Below are 19,486 nucleotides of genomic sequence, written 5' to 3'. Positions count from 1 at the left end.
TTACAAATTACATGCACAATGCTTCAATCAAGACGTAGATTGTTCAGGCTTTGATTAGACAAGTGGCATTTTCGGACATTTGTCCTGCAGAGATTTGACATGTTTATAGCTGCACAGAAAGTATGAAGTGTGAGCCAGCAGATGATTAGTTTAGTTTAGCAAAAAGACTGGAAACAGAGGGAATAGCTAGCATGACACTGTCCAAGTGTAAAAGCAATCCTTTTTTATTTTCTTCTTGCACTTTGGCTTTTGTTTATTATTGAAATGTATAAGTTCTGGTAGAAAGATTTTATACCTTTGGACACAGCCAATCCAGCTAATTACTGTATCCTTATGTTGTAAGTGTTAAGATAACTGTCTCATGGATATAGTTTTGTTTAGTTTGTCTACGGGACCGTGTGCAATGATATTAATCATTTGCAAAAAAAATGAAGAGATGGTTGCACCAGATTTAGCTCACAGTTAATTTCCATCTGCAGTCCCAACATATAACATATAAAAATACACAGAAAACACAGACCACAAACTACTATACAAGGGAAAGTCTGATGTCACAAATAGACAATAGACAGCACAGAGACAATACAAAAACAAAGTTTCCACATCTAAAAAGACCAAGTCAAGTGCAATGCATTTGAGAAAGGTGTACCTTATCCTATATGATCAATGGAAAGAAAAGCTAAGTCATACATGATACAAAATACGATAAAACATTTTTAAATTCCCAAGCTCCTATTTAAAACAATTTTTAAATAATTCCATAGATTGAATGCATTAAAAGGTACTACGATACATTTTTAAGAGACTAACTGAGTAACAAGTGCCCTGCTTTTAAGAGTGCAGGCAACTTTGATTATCCAGCCTCATACTTTTATACAGCAGTATCAGTCTTCTAATCTGTCTCTTAGCAACAACCTTCGTTTTAATAGAGAATACATTTTCCATTGCATTTTTCTGTTAGAGGGAAAATATTTGCAGCATGTAACTTGTTTTTGTCTGAAATGTCCTCAAACGCCAGAATTAAATACTATTTAAATGTAGATAAACAATGTTCCTACATGTGCTCTTCATCTGTAGGTCAAAGTGGACAATGTGAGTGACTTCCAGGACATTGCAAGTGTGGTGGCCATCACTCAGACCTACTGCACTACAGAGCCATTTGTAGACGCCAAGTACGACATCAGGGTCCAGAAAATCGGCGCTGACTACAAAGCGTACATGTAAGAGTTTCTATTCTTTACTGTATATATATATTGCATATGTCATGTGTGTACTGTGTGTGTTTATGCACACTAAATTCTAGTCTCTGAACTTGCTCAAACGTTTGCTTTAAAGGGATAGTAGCATTTTTTTAAAGTGGGGTTGTATGATCTACAAATAGCCCCTAAGTACTTTAATTGCAGTAGAAGACTCTCTGCACTCCTCCCGTTAGCAACGCCAGCCCATAGCCCTGCCCAGACATTTACAACATACAGTGTTGTGAACAGACCCAAAGAAACGGCCTATTTTCGTGGCCTAAAAGAGGTTTTACCTGAAAAAAAAATACACAGTTCCATTGTTCGCTATAATATAATTTTTTCCAGCCCCTCAAAGTGCAGGAAAAACACAGTTTTTATTTGGAGCTAACCAACTGCTGATCGGCGGGCGCTAACCCTGGGCGGAGGAATACGTGAGTTGGTTAGGTCCAAATAAAAACTGTGTTTTTCCTGCACTTTGAAGGGCTGGAAAAAATTATATTATAGTGAACAGGTAAAACCTCTTTTAGGCCGCAAAAATAGGCTGTTTCTTTGGGTCCATTCACAACAATGTATGTTATTGTAGATCATACAACCCCACTTTTCAAAAAATGCTACTATCCCTTTAACAGAACAAACTTTACTACCTTTAACTGACCAGTCCCTTTCTTTATTTTCATACTTTCTGTTGTGTGTAAACCTCACTGTAAAAGGAAGACATTTGGTAGCTGGCCTAGTTTATCAGTCCTGATAACCTGCATGCGTGCTTGTTGTCTGACTGCCCAGGCTGTTGACATTGCTTCAAGGTTGCCTTCTTCTGTCTTCCTTTAATTTCCTGTGTTTATACTTTATTCATGTGAAGGGTGTCTGCAAGAATTTAACGCTCAATTTCCTGTTCTTCTTCAAGGCGAACATCCATCTCTGGTAATTGGAAGAGCAACACCGGATCTGCCATGTTGGAACAAGTAGCCATGACTGACAAGTGAGCGCCGCTTCTACATTAGTGATGCCCAGGCCACCACGGTGTCACACATTATCTCTCTTGTGCTGTGTCACAGTTAGCCACTCAGCAGATTTATTCAGCTGAAAGCAGTTCACATGGGTGAACACACAGATGTTTGGAAATAAGATTATATTTGTAGTGAGTTGATGATGCACAGTGCATTTATTTTTAATGTGGTTTTTTTTCTCTTTGTGCGCACAGAAACAGAGGTAATTGAGTTACCATGGGTTGGGCTTGTCATAACACAGGTTATTCCCTAAAAGGCTGAGGATATATGATGTTTTTTAGAATGAACTACTGTGCTCATGGCTGAACTCCTGATTCAAACTTTCAAAGTGTGCGTCTCGACATGTCACAGCAGGGAGAACAGGGTGTTATTTCTGACATTTATAATGCATGCGGCTCCGAGGCATGGCTTCCTGAGACACACGTGTGTAACAGAGTCATCATCAGTGTTACAAGACACACCTAGAGTATGATTGTGTGTACTGCAGTTGCTGCATCAACATCTGTGGATGCATAGTACAAACTTTAATACATGAAAATATAGTTAGATAGATATGTTTTTTTTGTTTGTTTGTTTGTTTTTTGGGGGGGTGGGTCAGTGCAAGCTATTTTTAGAATGGTGGAGCAGAGCCACGAGCTGCTCAGAGCTACGCCACGGAAGCTCATGGAATTTCTTGGTTTCCCTCATCAAACTCATCAAATACACAATCCAACAACTCCAAAACGCTCTGGTGGACAAGTTGTGACCTGGACATTCACCACACTATGAGATAATAATGAAACGATACGAGACAGAGTTGTTTTCGAGGCAAATGCAGAGACTGCTTGCTGAAAAACTGCCCCTGGCGGAAACGCGCATCAACGGTTTTGCATGAATTTACCTTGAAAACAACTCTGTCTCGTAACGTTCTGTTATTATCTCATAGCGTGGTGAATGTGCAGGTCACAACTTGTCTACAAGAGCATTTTGGAGTTGTTGGATTGTGTATTTAATGAGTTCGACGAGAGAAACCACGAAATCCCATTAGCCTCTGTAGCGTAGCTCTGAGCAGCTTGCGGCTCTGCTCCGCCGTTCTAAAAACAGCTTGCACCAACAATTAAAGGTAACGAACCTACTCCTAAAACTAAAGGGATAATGGCAATTGGTCAATTTGCCAAAATGTTGAACTATCCCTTTAACTGATAGTAGAGAGAAACAGGACAGTGGGGACAGAGACCGGGGGAATGACACGCAGTATGGATCGACACGGCGATCACTGCATTGGGCATTAACAACATTAGACATGCTCCTAACCGCTCGACCATTAGTCAGTTTTGTATAATATCATTACATTGGTTAACTCACATAATGCAAAACTAACAAAAAAAATCTAATTTATTCAGTGGTAACTAGTAACAGAACAGCACAGATACTTTAAAACTTAAAACAACTGTTGGGTGAACCGACACTGCGGAGAGAAGTAGTGTTCCATTTTCCTTCAGGTCAGTATTGATCTGTGTTTGGCCTTTGTTTGATTTTCAACAGTTTTCTAGACATCAAGTCAATGGGTCTCCATACAGACAGCAGCAGCGGCACCTTAATTATCAGCTATAGCCCGCCTAGCCTGGAGCTACAGAGGTTCTATAACTGGTTTACTGTCGGGTTAAAAGTCAATACTATGGACAAAGTTGTTTGCAAGAACAGAATATACAGCATTTTCAATCCACAGAGGATGGTGTAAGGCAAGAAAGTCCTTGTAATTTGTGTTTCATACAGCAAAGCACAACCCAACTCACCTCAAGTGCCACTTTCATACCTTCAAGAAAGTTATTGTACATAGTAGCTTATGGGTTGTTGTTGGGTTTTTTTTGTAGTTTCCTGTAAACAAATTCTAACTTTTATGAGGCCGGATGCAGTCAAGATGTCAACTCTGCTTCTCTCTGTGACAGGTATAAGCTGTGGGTTGATACCTGCTCCGAGATCTTCGGAGGGCTCGATATCTGCGCTGTCAAAGCCATCTGTGGCAAAGATGGTAATGACTACATCACCGAGGTGAGAACATGTGAAGATGTGAGGGAGGGAGTGAGGGGGTGCGGAGGAAAAAAATTCAAAAGACGTTAAAGGAACAGCTGACAAGGCAGTAACTGTTTTTATCTCTGCATTTATTGACTCCCGCCTTTTGTCTGAAATACTTCACCATGTTGACATCAGCCTGTGGGAGTTGTGATTCATAAGAGCACTAATAAGGTCTTTGAGTCTTAAATTTAGCCTGTCTGGCCTAATTTGCACTGCAAGAGCCTTGGATAGTCTGTCTGGGAATGAACTGATTGAACCCAACCTGAATACACATCGTGAGTTTGATAATTCAAAGTTGAAAAAGACTCAATTTGAGTCTTTCCAGCTTTAGTCTCTCTGTATTTAGTCTTTCACTCTGTCTTTCCAACAGTTTTAGCATATTGATTTCATGTCTCCAAGTCTTTAGTCTTGGAGTCATGACCACATTGGTTATCAATTGCATATTAATGCAAAAAGTGCTCTTTGCCACAATAATATGTTTCCTAAAAATTGAACGCTGTGACATTTAGTGGTTGCGCCTCAGTATGAAAAAGGTCCAAACACCCCCAGTCATCAGTTCTGAAAACACAAAGAGTGGGCGAGGCGAGTGGGCAAGTAGGAGATTGCATCAACATAAATACAAAGACGGGCAAAGAATACAACCGCAAGATTGAGAAAATGTCACTGTGCAGTGGAATAGCATCTACCCACCTTTCTCAGATGTAGCTGTAGGCAACAGAAAGCAGGACCCAAACGCAGACAGCGAGACGCAGCTGGTGGAGTTAAATCTGGAGAAACAGGTCATGAGTGGACAGGCCATCCTTATTGCTGGAGGTTGTAATATAGAGCTGCGCTGCAGTGACATTAGCCAGGAGCAGTTCCTGGGCTGCGAAGAAGCAAGTTCAATAGAGGCAAATTGAACGAAACAGACAAGGGAGGATGAGTGGAACAAAACTGTAACAGACACAGGTGGAGAAGCAGAAACGGTCTCTGGGGCTCAGGCGGATTCTGGTTCATGCACAGGCTAGTTTAGTTTAGTTTATATTGTCCACTGTGACGACCCTCTCATCGGCCTGGAGGCGGACGTGGCAGTTCAGGGTTGTCATCTGATTCAATTGTAGAGGTGTATAAAGTACGTAAGTAAAAATAACTAAGTAAAAGTACAAATACCATAACTGAAAATGACTTTGGTAAAAGTTAAAGTCACCCATAAGAAAATCACCCGAGTAAAAGTCTTAAAGTATCTCATATTAAATACACTTAAGTATCAAATGTACAAGTAAAGCACAAAGTATTTTCATAGTACGCATAAAAAGAAGCAAAACAACCAAAGGTTATCCCTTTGTTCTCTTTATTTCACTTTCAGGTGAATGAAATAGATGTGCTATGATAAAACAAAAACAGAAAAACAACCGAGCAAACATGCAGAGTGAGGGAAACAAGTGTCTGCCTGAGAACAGAACTATAAATTATAGCTGCTGCAAAGCAATGGGTCAGGTCCGGGCTATTTGTGGCAAATTTAGGCAATTCTGAGCCACAAACAGGAGAATAGGAAGACAAGACAGTTGACATTATAATGTTCATTTTGCACCAGTTGAGACTCAAACTCACAACATCTGGAACTAAAGACCATCATCCGTTGCTCTGAGCTAATTGGCAAGTAGTGATTCATTAGTGACTTTGATAGAATGATAGATTTGATAGATTGATAGCTGACTTTTTATTTAGTTTTCGTCCATGAAAAAGGTTCGTTGATGAATATTTTTCGGCATAGTCAATTAACACTGGCTCAGAGACTTCACACTTTGAGGTTGAGAGGACATTCAGAAGGACAGCTTGCGGAAGAGTAATTCAAGAGACATCCAAAGGGCAGATAAGAAAGCTACAAAGGAGTGAGCAGGCAGATAGTGGGGAAAGAAAGAACCGCAGGAAGTAATCAAGCAGGAAGTGGAAGGAAGAAATACTCAGGAACTGGAGCAGACTACTTTGGCCAGAGGATTGAGTGGCCAATATTTCTGCCAGCTCAGGGAGCATCTTGACAAACCTGGGTTTGTAGGACACAAGCTGGAGTGTTATAGAGGAAGCCGCTTCTCACTGCTCTTCACTCAATGCATTTTGGCAGTAATTACAGAGCTACTCAGCGACGTCCATCAACTCAGCCCCCTCATCCATGAAAAAAAAGAAGCTAGGTCCATGTTTATCAAACGTCTGGTACCTGGCACTGAGGAGCTGGACCAAAATGAAGACAGCAGTACTACACTTATGGTTAAAGACAGTTTGATTCATTTCAAAGTCAATAAACAAGCCTGCAGTTAAAACAGGAAAACAAGTTCACTATAGTGCCAATGCAACATGAAAAGAAAACAGATAACTGCTACTGTAAGTGAGCTGGGAGTGTGGAGTTAATGAGTTAATGAGAGTTATTTTACAGAGTAAACAAGTATGACAGGTAGCAAAGGGGATCAGGTGACCGACAGGAGCAGGAAACTCAAGGAAGATGAGGTTTGGGAAATGACATAACAATTACAAACCCCAGTGACGGCCTGAAGCAAACAGAGGGTGTAGAAGACGATGATACACGAGCCACAGTAATACCAACACTCAGTCACTGTTGCATCCGAGCCACGTTTCACCTCCCACGCAGCCTGACTGTCGGAATCAAATATTTGGTAATATTTAGATTAGATCCTACAGTGGAAAAGACGAGAAAAATGTCCCCACCGATCATCGCTCCGCTTTTTCATAATGATGTAGTGTAGATGTTGAGCGGCAGTGTATTAACGTGGATGCTGATTGCACTAAAATATAAATCTCTTATCTTATGCCGCAGCAGTTTGGCTGCGACAGTGATAAAAGATGTGGATGCGGGGGAAAGAAAGATGATTGTCATGTTTTTGCAGACACAGGCTGTCAGGCTGTGTGTGTGTGTGAGAGAGAGTGTGTTTAAAGGGATAGTTCAACATTTTGGCAAATTGGCCCATTGCCATAATCGGAGTAGGTTCATTACCTTTAATTGTCGGTGCAAGCTATTTTTAGAACGGCGGAGCAGAGCTGCGAGCTGCTCAGAGCTACACCATGGAGGCTAATGAAATTTCTTGGTTTTCCTCATCAAACACACAATCCAATAACTCCAAAACGCTCTCGTGGACAAGTTGTGACCTGCTCATTCACCCTGCTATGAGATAATAACAGAAGGAATGTTACGAGACAGAGTTGTTTTAGAGGCAAATGCAGAGACTGCTTGCCGAAAAACTGCCCCGACGGGAACGCACATCAGCAGTTTTGCATGAATTTACCTATAAAACAACTCCGTCTCGTAACGTTCTGTTATTATCTCATAGCGTGGTGAATGTGCAGGTCACAACTTGTCTAACAGAGTGTTTTTGGAGTTGCTGGATTGTGTATGATGAGTTTGATGAGGGAAACCAAGAAATTCCATGAGCCTCCGTAGCGTAGCTCTGAGCAGCTCACGGCTCTGCTCCGCCATTCTAAAAATAGCTTGCACCGACAATTAAAGGTAACGAACCTACTCCTAAAACTACAGGGATTATGGCAATGGGCCAATTAGTCAAAATGTTGAACTATCCCTTTAAGGGCATATACATACAGTATTTCTTCATTTTATTAGGCTGCTCATGTGATGGGACAAAGAAGCATCCTGCAGCACAGTGCATGACAAGATGGCATCAGGAATTATCATCATGTTTAAATATATGAATATTTTTTACCATACGTGCTGTAACAACACAGACAGTATCCAGAGAAATTAAACTATATGAACTGAAACCTTGTGAAAAGTCATATAAAGCTATCACCACGCCAGTTAAAATCGTCTTTCCAATAATATAAAAAAAGACACACACATTATCTAACACATCGTCTGTTCTCCTCATCCTCCAGGTTGTGGGTTCATCTATGCAGCTGATTGGTGATCACCAGGTGGAAGATCGCCAGCTCATCTCAGACGTGGTGGCCGCTAAGATGAACCAAGTACTGGCAACCAGGTCATCCAGCGCTTCCCGTTCACCTGCTCGCTCCCCTCAAGGCCAGAGGGCAACGACTGTGCAGCCCCAGCAGGTAGAAGCTGTAGAACGACACACTTGAGTGCACGGCCAAACATGCTGTGTTTTCATATTGGGCAAATTCACATAAATATTGACAGTAACGCACGCTCACACACCATTTGCTTCATTTCTCGCTGAGATGAATTCACGCTGGTTCTCTAGGAGGTATTGCTCAGAACGATCTGAGGCTGTAAATCTATACAGGAAAACGATCGAGTCGTAGCCTTTCACAGTTTGCTGCTGATTCTTATTGCACTTCTTTCCCACTCTCTTCTCTGTTTTTCTTCCTTTCTTTCTGTCTTTCCCCCACCCCCTCACTCTCTCCCAGAGTGCTGCCCTTAAGGAAGGACTGGCAGATCCAAACAGGACGTCAGGCCAGCGCCCTCAACCCCAAGGTTGTCTAAACACTGTTCTCCATTGTAATACAAGTGTTCCTGCTGTAGAGCCAAAGCATGTCTAGGAAACCCTCTGAATCAGTGGTGGGACAGTTCGCTCTCAGACATCTTAAGAGATTATGTTTCCAGCATTTGAAAAATGTGGCGCTTTCTCTGTGACGTCCTGCCCTTAGTGGAGAAACTCGCCGGACAAAGTTTTTTGTTAATTAACTGGAAAAATCTGAGGAACCAGTGTGTGGTGTTTTTTAGTCTGTTGACCTATAGGATTCTGACTCTGACAAACAGTGTTGGTAAAAACACCCTTTATCCCATATTACAGGTATTATGGACATGATGCTCAGGCAGGCTCAGTCATACATGTTGAATTTTACATATAAATTAATGGAATAGTTTGGGAGAAGCACTCACTTGGTTCGATGAGAGGATTGAGAGCAGTGTGAAGCTGCAGCTACTGTAGCATCTGGTTATCTTAGCTTATGTTTGCATAGCTAAGAACTAAACTTTATCTATTCTCTTTTATTTTACTTTTTTATTCCTCTTTGCTTTTTAACTCTGTGTTTTAAAAGGTATCACAATCTGCCTAACAGCATCTCTAAAGTAAACCAGCTGTATCTCTTTTACTTCATTCATACAAAATCAAAGTGTAGAAACAATAGTTTCATGGTTTCATAGAGCTTTGACAAGTCTGGGACATGACCCCTTCTTAAAATCACAGTAGCCTATGTAATTTCTACATTTCAGTTTGTTGATCATTTAAACAGGATTTAAAGGAGCGGTATGTAAGAATGTGGCCAAAATTGTTGCTGCAGTCAAATTCAGCATTGTTTCCCACTGGTATCCTGTTATGTGTGGTGTTGACATACTGTATGTAGTCTGGGTCCAAGACAAGAAACAGGTCTAAGCTACGGCTTTGTCTCTCTTCAACCTGTCTCTCTTGAACAATTGCACTGAATTTAACAAGTGTGTTCATTTTAATTGCAGCCATAGCCTGTGTGTTAGTGTGGTGACATTTGTGCTCAGGGCTGGTGTGTTAAAACTAACTGTGCCGACTAAAAGCTCTGGTAAAACGGTGCTTAACACTGTAAATTAATTAGTGGTTTGCTGTAGTTAGTGTGTGTTTGCATGATTGTTGATGATGGTATTTAAGTTTTGCATGGATGTGTGTGTGTGTGTGTGTGTCTGTGTTAAATAATGAATGTTTGTACTGTGTGTTGAGTTTGATATGTGTTTGTGTGCTGGTTGTTCTAGTGAGCCAGCTTTCAATGTTTTACAGGAAATGTTAATGTTAACATTTGCCTCTGGCGTTAAGATGTGCAAATCTGATTTCAGCTCAATTTGTTTGAATCTAAATGGCTCTGCAATGCGGCTTTTTGCAGATAATTTAGAATTGTGAAGAATTGTTGGGTGGCGGTAAACACGAGCTGGTTTCTAGATGGATGCTCTGCTTGTTTTTATGCATTCTTAAACGGAGAGAAATATACAACCTTCAATTTCCTCCTCAGTCATTTGTGAAAATAAAGTTTTAGTCAGCTCAGCTGGATTTCTGTGGTTAATGCCTGGCTTCTGAATCCCTTTTAAATCCTGCACCTTGTCATGGTGCAGATCAGTTCATGATAAACAAGTTCCCTTCCTTCTGTCAAGCAACAAAGATCTGAATTGCAAGATCTGAATGTTTTGTGAGCAACTGCTCGGTGTTGTCTTTGGTTGTGAACGAGCTCTCGGTGTTCTGTGTTATAATACCTAAAACAAGACTCTGTTCCTCAATTACAAAACCCGCTCATGTGTTAAATGAAAACTGTGACAAGAAAGAAGCTTCCTTTTCTTTCTCTGCATGTTCATTTCTTATTAGCTTAGATCCAGACCATTAAATTAATACAAAAATAATCAAATCTCTCCTGATTCATGTGAAGAGATATTGTTCAGTCCAGGACACTGGTTTTAGAAAAGACTTTTTGTTGACTTGCATGGCTTAACTGCCTTCTCAGATCAAACAGTCATCTGAATAAAAATGAATATAAATATAATCAAGTAGATGTGGTGAAATAAATCCAAGCAAACTGTGGGCGTGTAATACATGGTTTGGATCCAAGCATTTTTACTGTGTCACCCTTTGAAAATGATGTTTGTACAAATGGTATTTTCTTTGATTTCTGTGTGCCGTGAGTCCCAAGCAGCAATTGGGATGATTAATGACAAAGTGATAAAACGTAAGACTCGCTGCCGTTGAGCTGCCTGACAGCAGTGACTGTCTGAGAGCTTCTGGGATGAATTTTCATGAAAGTTTTGCAATGCTCATGCGAGATCATGTCTATAATGTCATTAAAAAAATCTAAATATACCGTACGCAGCAAAGCATGCAGTAAATGAATATGCACTTTCCAAGATGAAACATATGAAACAAATTTTAACATATGATTTACATACTCAACCATAATCCTGCATCCAGGAAAGTGAATTATCAGCCACTGGAAACTCATCCCTGCCTCGTCATTTCCTACCCAGCATGCATAATCACTAGTGTCTTTTGTGTTGCATGATAGGCTGCTTAGCTGCCTGCGTTTGACTCACTGAGCTGTTTTTGCCAATACTCTCTTTTTAGTTGTGTCATTTCTCCTTCGGTTGTTTACTTCCTTTCATCCTCATCCCTCTGCTCTTTCCCCTCTCCCCTCACTGCCGCTCTCTTTTTTATCACCACACTACCTCCTAATGGTCAAATGAGTCGGTGTTGCATAAAGCAGCTAACACTTGGCATGAGTGGCGAGCGGCCATATCTTCCTCTTAACTGTTGATCTGTTGCCTTCTGCTGGTCACTGCAGTCCAAACATTCAGAGCCTGCTTCGCCCCAGTCCGTTCTTGACAGAGGTGTTGGTTAGGGTTTTTTATGAATGGGCATGTGTAGACACTAACTCACTGTCTGTATCATGTTCTGCTTTGGTCTTTGGACAACAGGTGTTGAATTTATAAAATGATAATGCTGATTTATTTATTTTATTCCTTTGCTTTTTTTTTTTAATGTTCCTGCCTCTGTGTTATTTATTTAGGTTTTGGACAATAATCGAACATAACTCTTATCTCCATTTTTCAGGTGCACCAGTGAAATCACAGAGTGTGGATCCATCATCAGAGTCATCAGCCAAGAGAGCATCTGAACCAGTACCAAAACCTGGACCGCCCCAGAAACCTAGTCCAGCTCAGAAACCAGCTCAGGCTCAGAAGCCAAGCCCAGTTCAGAAAGCCGCCTCAGTCACAAAACCTCCAGTGCCGAGGCCTCCCCCGATGACGAGAGCCCCATCCGTCGCAAAGTCAGCCCCGGATTCTGCTTCCGCTCCGGCCAAAGCTTCACCATCATCCCCGGCTAAAGCAGCAGCAGCAGCAGCAGCAGCAGCAGCAGCAGCAGCTCCACGCTCCCCTCCAACCAAAGCAGCAGCAGCAGCAGCAGCAGCCAGCATAGCTCCGGCCTCCCCTCCAACCCCAGCCCCAGCCTCAGCCCCAGCCCCAGCCCCAGCCCCAGCCCCAGCCCCAGCCCCAGCCCCAGCCCCAGCCCCAGCCTCACCTGCACCTGCACCCTCAGCTTCAGCTCCTACAACAGAGCAGCCCAAGCCCCAGTCCCAGGGCCCCCCATCCCCGGCTCCTGGTAAACCAAAAGATCTGCCCCCCAAACCCACACCACCCGCAAAGCCCATCCCACCTATGCGCAGGAATTCAAAACCGCAGCTCCAGCCAAAGCCCCAAACCCCGCCTCCTCCCAAAGCCTCACCCAAACCCCAGCTCACTGCCCAGGCCTCAGCGCCCGCTCCCACCTCAGACGCCGCCTCGGCCCCGGCACAGGTCCAGTCCCCGGTCAAAGCCAGCCAGTCCCCGACTAATGTCCAGTCTCCGGCTAAGGCTCAGCCCCAGGCCAAGCCGGCCTCTCCCTCTCCCTCTCCAAACCCTGAGTCGGCCCCAGCTGAAGCAGCTGCGGCCCCCGATGAGGCCCAGGCCCCCGGGGAAGAGCAGCCAGCATCCCAGCAAAAGAGCCATCCTCTGCTGAAGTAAGAGCCATATTATCAACGCCATGTTGATAATGCAAAGACATACATGTCAGTGGGCCATAATTTGATTAGGAAACAAAAAACAATTATTTCCTGCTATAGAGAGATAACACACTCATTCACAGGATTTAAAGTATCAATGTGATAAAATGTCTTTTAATGTGACAGTCCTGTCTGGCTGAAATTATTTATCTGTTACAGTTCTTATTTTTTATTATTTTATTTTAATGTTTATTTAACAGGGACAATACATACAACATTGCCACAAAAAATGGAAAATGCGATGCATATAAGACGTCTAGCTTCAGCTAATTTGCAGTCTTTGTCCCTGGTCAGGCTTTAGAATAGGATAGAATATACTGAATACAATAAATGTAATTAAGGATGTTGTAAAAAAAAAAAAGAAAAGAAAAGGAAATTGTATATGTGCCCTCTTAAGCATTTCCCAGTCTGTCTTTGCTCCCCACTTACCCCCTCACAAATGCTCTTAATATTCATACACTCCTCTTTTCCATTCCTCTACACCTCTTTTATCCCATCATCCCATCCCCTCCTCCCTCTCTTTTTCCCACTTCCCAGTAAGTCCCAGTCCCTGACCAATGCCTTCAACGCTTTCAGCGATTCTTCTTTCTTCCGCGGCGTCTCAACCTCTGGGGGAGGCGACGGCCAGGAAGAGGCAAAGGCAGAGACCATTCGCAATCTCCGAAAGTCCTTCGCCAGCCTTTTCTCTGACTAGACGCAGCAGGATCCCTAATAGTCAGGCCCTTGTTGATTCTGGCCCCACCTTTTACCTTTGGCCAGTGATGACTTGATTGACATTTAAATGTGAACCAGTCTGAGATTAAACTTTGTGTGTTAACTGTACTGTATTCCCTCCCGTCCCTCCTCCACTTTCAGCTCCTCTGTATGAGTAACAGTGAGGCCTGCTGGGTAGGACGTTGCAGCGAATGAAGCTGTGTCGGGCTAATCGGACTGAAGGAGTTACGTCAATGATACAGAAGAGAATAGATAGAATAGAATTTTAAAAAATCTTTATTTTTCCCAGAGCACACTTTCAGAAATATATGAAAGTATATGAAAAGTATTATATTCAAGACAACAGATGTGATGTACATACACTATATATACAGAAAATAAAAACCAAACAACTATATATAACTATAAAGGGAGAGAAGCTAATATTTAAAAAAAATATATTTAAAAATCCGGTCACACTTTTCAATTAGCTTTTGTCAGTGACATAACTCTTTCACTCAGTGGTTGGATTTATACACATTTTAAAAGATGAAGATTTGACATTGGGTGGTTTCCCCTCACTGTGAGTGTTTTTTTGTCAGTAAGTGAAAGTATGTGAGTAAAAGAAGAAAAAAAAACTACATCTTTAAAGATTTGTTCCTGTTTAAATGCAGGTGGTCTTCATCGCTGCCCCCTTTTTTGTGTCTACGAGCTACGAGTTCATTGTCGTGTGAGGGAGTTGGAAATATGTGTGTGTTCATCCGTGTTGAGTTGATATGCATGGCTCCTCCAGGTGGTTCGGTGTGACTTTAGTGGAGCAGAAGGACGACCTATCAGTGTTGAGTTTTGCCCTCCGCTGCCTATCTCTCTCTCTTATCTCTCTATCTCTCTCTCTCTTTCTCTCTAGATGTTGTAGCCTTATTGTGAACATGTTTTCAATTCACAGCTACGTTCGTTAGTTGTGCAGACCTGGGTCGATTACAGCTCGAAATCCATTCATTTACCTCAGCTCAGACTGAGTAAATCAATCCTACAAGAGTAAATGAATGCATTTCAAACAGTAACACATGTCTGTCAATGTGACTGGTGATTTCCTGTTTCACCTCTGTGTAGATCTATCAACAGTATTGTAATTTGTTGATTATTCTCATAAAAAGACATTGAGACAGTAGTGCAATAACACCTCAACGTGACTGTTGAGCGCTGTCATCCTATTATACATATGAATATGATTATACATACAGGACGTGTGTATCTGTTCAATACCTTATTCCTACATTCCCTTTAAGATTCCTTTCAGTGGTAACTTTCCAGGTTGCTCTTTACTGCAGTCAGACGCTGGGTTTCAGGTCAACATGCCATATTAAAGTGACGGTTTTTGGGACTAATCCTATTTGTTATATAGGACTCGATTTAAAGCAACCTGGAATTAACCCACATTCAACCTTGACTGGTTATTTTCAGTTGAGCTGCTGCATTTCAAGTCCATGTGTGTACAAATGGAAAAAAAAAAAAATCTCAGCACCTAAGAACTCCATATCAACCTGTCTGCTTATCCATCATGAGTGCTATGTTGCAAGTAAATTAAAACATATTGTATTTGTATGTATGTACGTGTCATCTCAGGAGTTTATTTTTTGTAATATATTGACTGATTTATTTATTTTTTTGAGGCGCTATATTTATGGTACAGTATATTCTTTGTTTTGTATTGTGTTTTTATTTGCTTTGCATGATCTGGTGACTAATGTTTTTTTTTCTTCTGTACAGATAAAATATGAATAAAGATGTGGTTCCATCATTTCACTGATTCACCATGTGAGATTCATGCTCATGTCTATCGAGTTGTGTTTTGGTAAACTGACCAATTAAAACAAAACTTTCTTTAGTAAATCTGTAATATACACATACACTGTAGCTGTGTCTGACATCTAGGACAAAAATGAGAGACCCCTTACAGTAACTATTAAGAGTAAAACAAAGCAACAAAGCCACAGAAAGAAGATAATTAACTATGTGACAGCTCAGGATTTGGAATAATGGCTGCCTATAGAAGTTAGTTCTGGCCCAGTGGACATCTACAGTAAAAGTGAGAGGAACAGGAAGTGACATGCAGTGTCTGTCCATTAGCAGGAGTGCTGTACCTTGGCAATATAACAAAATGAGAGTTTTGTTTCCACAGAATGTTACATAGTTATTTTCTCATATTCAGAACTGTAGGCTCTATTTGGAATAACATCTAAACAAGATTTGGGTGTGCAACATTAATTTGACTGGATTTGAAGACAAAAAACTCTCAACTAACTGTGAGGCCTGATGCAGCACCACAGCAGCCTGGTGAGACAAAACATACTCAATTTAGTTATGAGATCTGTTCTTTGAAAACAACAAATATGCAACGTATCACTTTGAATTAAATGGGGAAAGTCCATTTTATGTCTGTCTCTCCAGAGTAGTATTAGGTGTCAGGTCGATACGAGCTCTGTTCGTTCTGTGTTCTTGTTGGTGCACATCAGCAGGGCCGGTGGGTGATGCCTGGAGCAGACCTTGAACCCTTGCTCCAAGATGAAAATCTAATTATACAGAACAACAAAGACATCTGTCTCGTGCTCTTTTATGAAGGAGGGGTTGGCTGAACCGGCTGTGCTGAACCAGCAGATGGCACTATGTGCATGTGGAAACGCTGTATGAGCTACATCGGCGTTGAAAACCACCACTGACGTCAACACAGTGTCATCATCATAATTATTATCACCTAGATAATAGACGTGGTAATAAAGTGACAGTAAGAACCATAATAATGATCATCAGTGTTATTTGTGTGTCCTCCCTTTTCAGCCATCTGTGAAGCTCATGTGTCAACTTGTAATTGTCATACTCTGCCCTTCTCCAACCCTCATGCATATCAGCACAGCACACTTACTAACTACTGCACACACAGGTCTACTGTGTATGCAAACATGCATGCATTGCAATCAATAACCACCCAGTTTACTCCTCACATCTCAACAGTTGTTGTGATGTCTGCATGCTTTATATTTCTTTCTTTTCCATCTTCCTTTTAGTTTCCATCTTCCGTGGTATTTTCTTTTGATGTCACCACTTAAATGTCACTGAATGCATATGAAGTGAGGGATGTATCTCTAACAGTGGAATGTCTTTGACATAAACCACAGTGTTTACATGTGAAATACTTCTGTATTTGTATAAACAAAACATGTGTAGGTGTGTAGACAAAAAAACTGACAAAGCAAATCAAGCCAAGCAGGAAGTATCTTCAATTAATTCAAAATTTTAAAAAAGAAGGAAAAAAAGATTTTATAACACTACTCCACCATTACAGATCTTTCAACACACTTTCAATGGGCCATACTTTGTTTAGGGTAAACATTTTCAACACAATACGTACAGAGCAGGCAGAGGAAATACGCTCTGCTTAGTTCTCCATCCATGGGGCGAGTTGTCAGTTGAGATCTGTGGGAACATCTCCATCACACTGCTCATAGGGACGAGGACGTGGGCGGCTGAGGCACCAAAGTGAGCCTATACTAGCCAAACCCTGTTTATCTTGGTGCTTATCCCAACCTGCTGGAGACAGGCTGAGGGCGAGCTAGGCCAATCATTACGCCGCTTAAACGTCATAATATCCAGATTTAGTTCTTGTATCATCCGATGCGTATGCGGATGAAGGGGAAATCGAGCCCTCTTGGCCCATTTCCTGGTGTTAAGCACCAACACTGATGCAGATTTTGAGGGTTTCATTTTCATCGCCACCCTCTTCACTTTGACTAGCTTGCTCCCATGCCTGAAACATCATGTGACTGGTCCGCTTTATAATAATTATTGTATCATGACAGAGTAAAAGAGTCTGATAAAGCGCTTTGATGATGAACAATTTCAGATACCAGAGCCCCAGTTCTCCACTGGGACTCAAATGTATAAACAGTCAGGAATTATTGCTTCATTTTGTTTGTGACAGCAAAACTCTCAGGGGTGTAATTTCTATTAGTTCAGCACAAAGACATTCTGCGTGGGGAGGACCGTTATGCATGTGAGAGACTGCAAGAGTGTGTTTGTATGTGTGTGTGTGTGTGTGTGTGTGTGTGTGTGTGTGTGTGTGTGTGTGTGTGTGTGTGTGTGTGTGTGTGTGTGTGTGTGTGTGTGTGTGTGTGTGTGTGTGTGTGTGTGTGTGTGTGTGTGTGTGTGTGGGTCTGTAAATAAGCAAAGTGTGCCAGCTGTCTTTGTTCACAGTACTGAGTTATGATAGATCAAAGACAGATGAAATCAAGCTGACTGCTGCACAGCGAAAGTAACTTAACTGAGCGACGCTTGCATTTAGCTACCTCACACAAACACTATGGGAACTTTCTAAACAGTGTGCAGCAGGGTTTCACATCTCCACATCTGTAATCTAATGTTAAATCCATGCTGAAAAGCTACACACAGATGTGTAATGCTTTTACAATGTGTTCTTCTGCACACCAAGGTGTACCCAATTTTTGGGGCTTCTTCATTGGGCTTATTTAGTATTTTCTTGAAGTTTCAGTTTGTACTAGAAGACTGGAGACTGTTCCTGTACAATACTACAATATACAAGTACAATAATATGTTTGTGACATGCAAAGTGGCTCATTCACTGCCAGGAACAGACCAGAGAACATGATCAGATCATTTATCTACATTATATTAAATGACAGAGGTTTTCTGAGGAAGAGAAACATCACGGCCTGTTCTTCTTAAAATAAATTCCGTTAAAAACATGAATGCATCCTTTCACCTACATAGCTAGCCATCGACCAGTGTCTTTAAGGAGGTGCATCACTTGAGCAGACAGGTCATCGTCTGGTCAAGTGACAAAAAATGGGAACATTTATTTCTTCATGGACTGAACATTTTGATTGTGGAAACATTTCCTCAGCAGATTGCTCAGCTGCCTGTTGCATGCGCCTGACTGCTACTGGAAAGGTTCAAACCAAACCTAACAACATTTTTAAGGTTGTCTGTGGTCTACCAATATTTCGGCTACATCTCAAGTGTCCAGTTGAACGCTCAACATTGAACACTGATTCTGATCTGGTGTAATTATATTTATAGCAAAAAAAACAACACCTGATATCTTTAGATTAGAAGATTTCAAAATAAGTGGGTTGAAAACAATGTGAACCATAGTTGAGCCAACATAGTAAAAATATAGCCTGTACATTTCAATATCTTAGGCCTACTATAAATGGTGTGAGGTTAGCACTAAGTTGTTCCTTTTTTTTTTTAAATCTACAGTAAAACTATATGCACATGCAGCTTATAAGCAAATCACTATTAATGGTGCTTAGTTTTTTGCACTTTTTAATGGTTTGAAGAATCTCTTTCTTCAACTTAAAACTGACTCTTTATTTCAAACTTACCACCAACAAGCAGCCCTCGACTGCCAAAACAGTTTCTCATGATTTCCTTGGGCGGTGAATCGTTTTACTCAGTTGCAGGATCTGCTACATTGTCTCTCCACTATGACATGTCTGCCAATGGGTGAATTCAGTCAGGTTTATGGAGAAAAGTGCATGTCTAAAAAATGATTGATACCAAGATGTGAATGTTATAACCCCTTAAGGCATTAGTCTACTAATTTACTGAGAGGGCAACCTTTCAATCAGTCAGCAAACAATTTGGTAACTGGTAATTTTACAAGTGTAATAGTAAAGTAATAGGCTATAGGCTATAATAATAATATTGGTGGTAGTAGACCTATGAAACATTCTGTATGAGTACATTTACCTATGTTTTAACACTTTTGGTTGAGTGTACACTGTTGTCCATAGAGTTGGAATAAAATATGTTTTACCTCATGAAATGATTGTAACAATGTGATTCACTCTTGATAGAGCGTAGGCTACGTCTTCTCAAAACTGGCACCTGACCCTCATTAGCTATGTAGCTAATCATTGCACCTGGTCAATGGCGATTAAGCTACTGATGTGTATAAATAGA

General features: G+C 41.2%; 1 protein-coding gene across 1 annotated transcript in view; it reads left to right on the top strand.

Annotated features, from left to right (window-relative positions):
• Nucleotides 1-13,505, top strand: part of syn2b (synapsin IIb) — a gene marked incomplete at its 3' end in the record, with an annotated part of 98,137 nt that extends 84,632 nt beyond the window's left edge. Inside the window, exons 9-15 of the mRNA XM_083971094.1 lie at nucleotides 1,078-1,220; nucleotides 2,143-2,217; nucleotides 4,174-4,276; nucleotides 8,180-8,356; nucleotides 8,672-8,738; nucleotides 11,824-12,769; nucleotides 13,349-13,505. Coding sequence (XP_083827220.1) covers nucleotides 1,078-1,220; nucleotides 2,143-2,217; nucleotides 4,174-4,276; nucleotides 8,180-8,356; nucleotides 8,672-8,738; nucleotides 11,824-12,769; nucleotides 13,349-13,505 — 1,668 coding nt within the window. The remainder of the gene's footprint in view (nucleotides 1-1,077; nucleotides 1,221-2,142; nucleotides 2,218-4,173; nucleotides 4,277-8,179; nucleotides 8,357-8,671; nucleotides 8,739-11,823; nucleotides 12,770-13,348) is intronic.
• Between the last annotated feature and the right edge of the window lie 5,981 nt (nucleotides 13,506-19,486).

This window comes from Trachurus trachurus, assembly GCF_905171665.1.
Source record: "Trachurus trachurus genome assembly, chromosome: 5".
NCBI lineage: Eukaryota > Metazoa > Chordata > Actinopteri > Carangiformes > Carangidae > Trachurus > Trachurus trachurus.
Note: the sequence above shows the minus strand (reverse complement) of the source record. Positions and strands in the feature narration are given on the sequence as shown.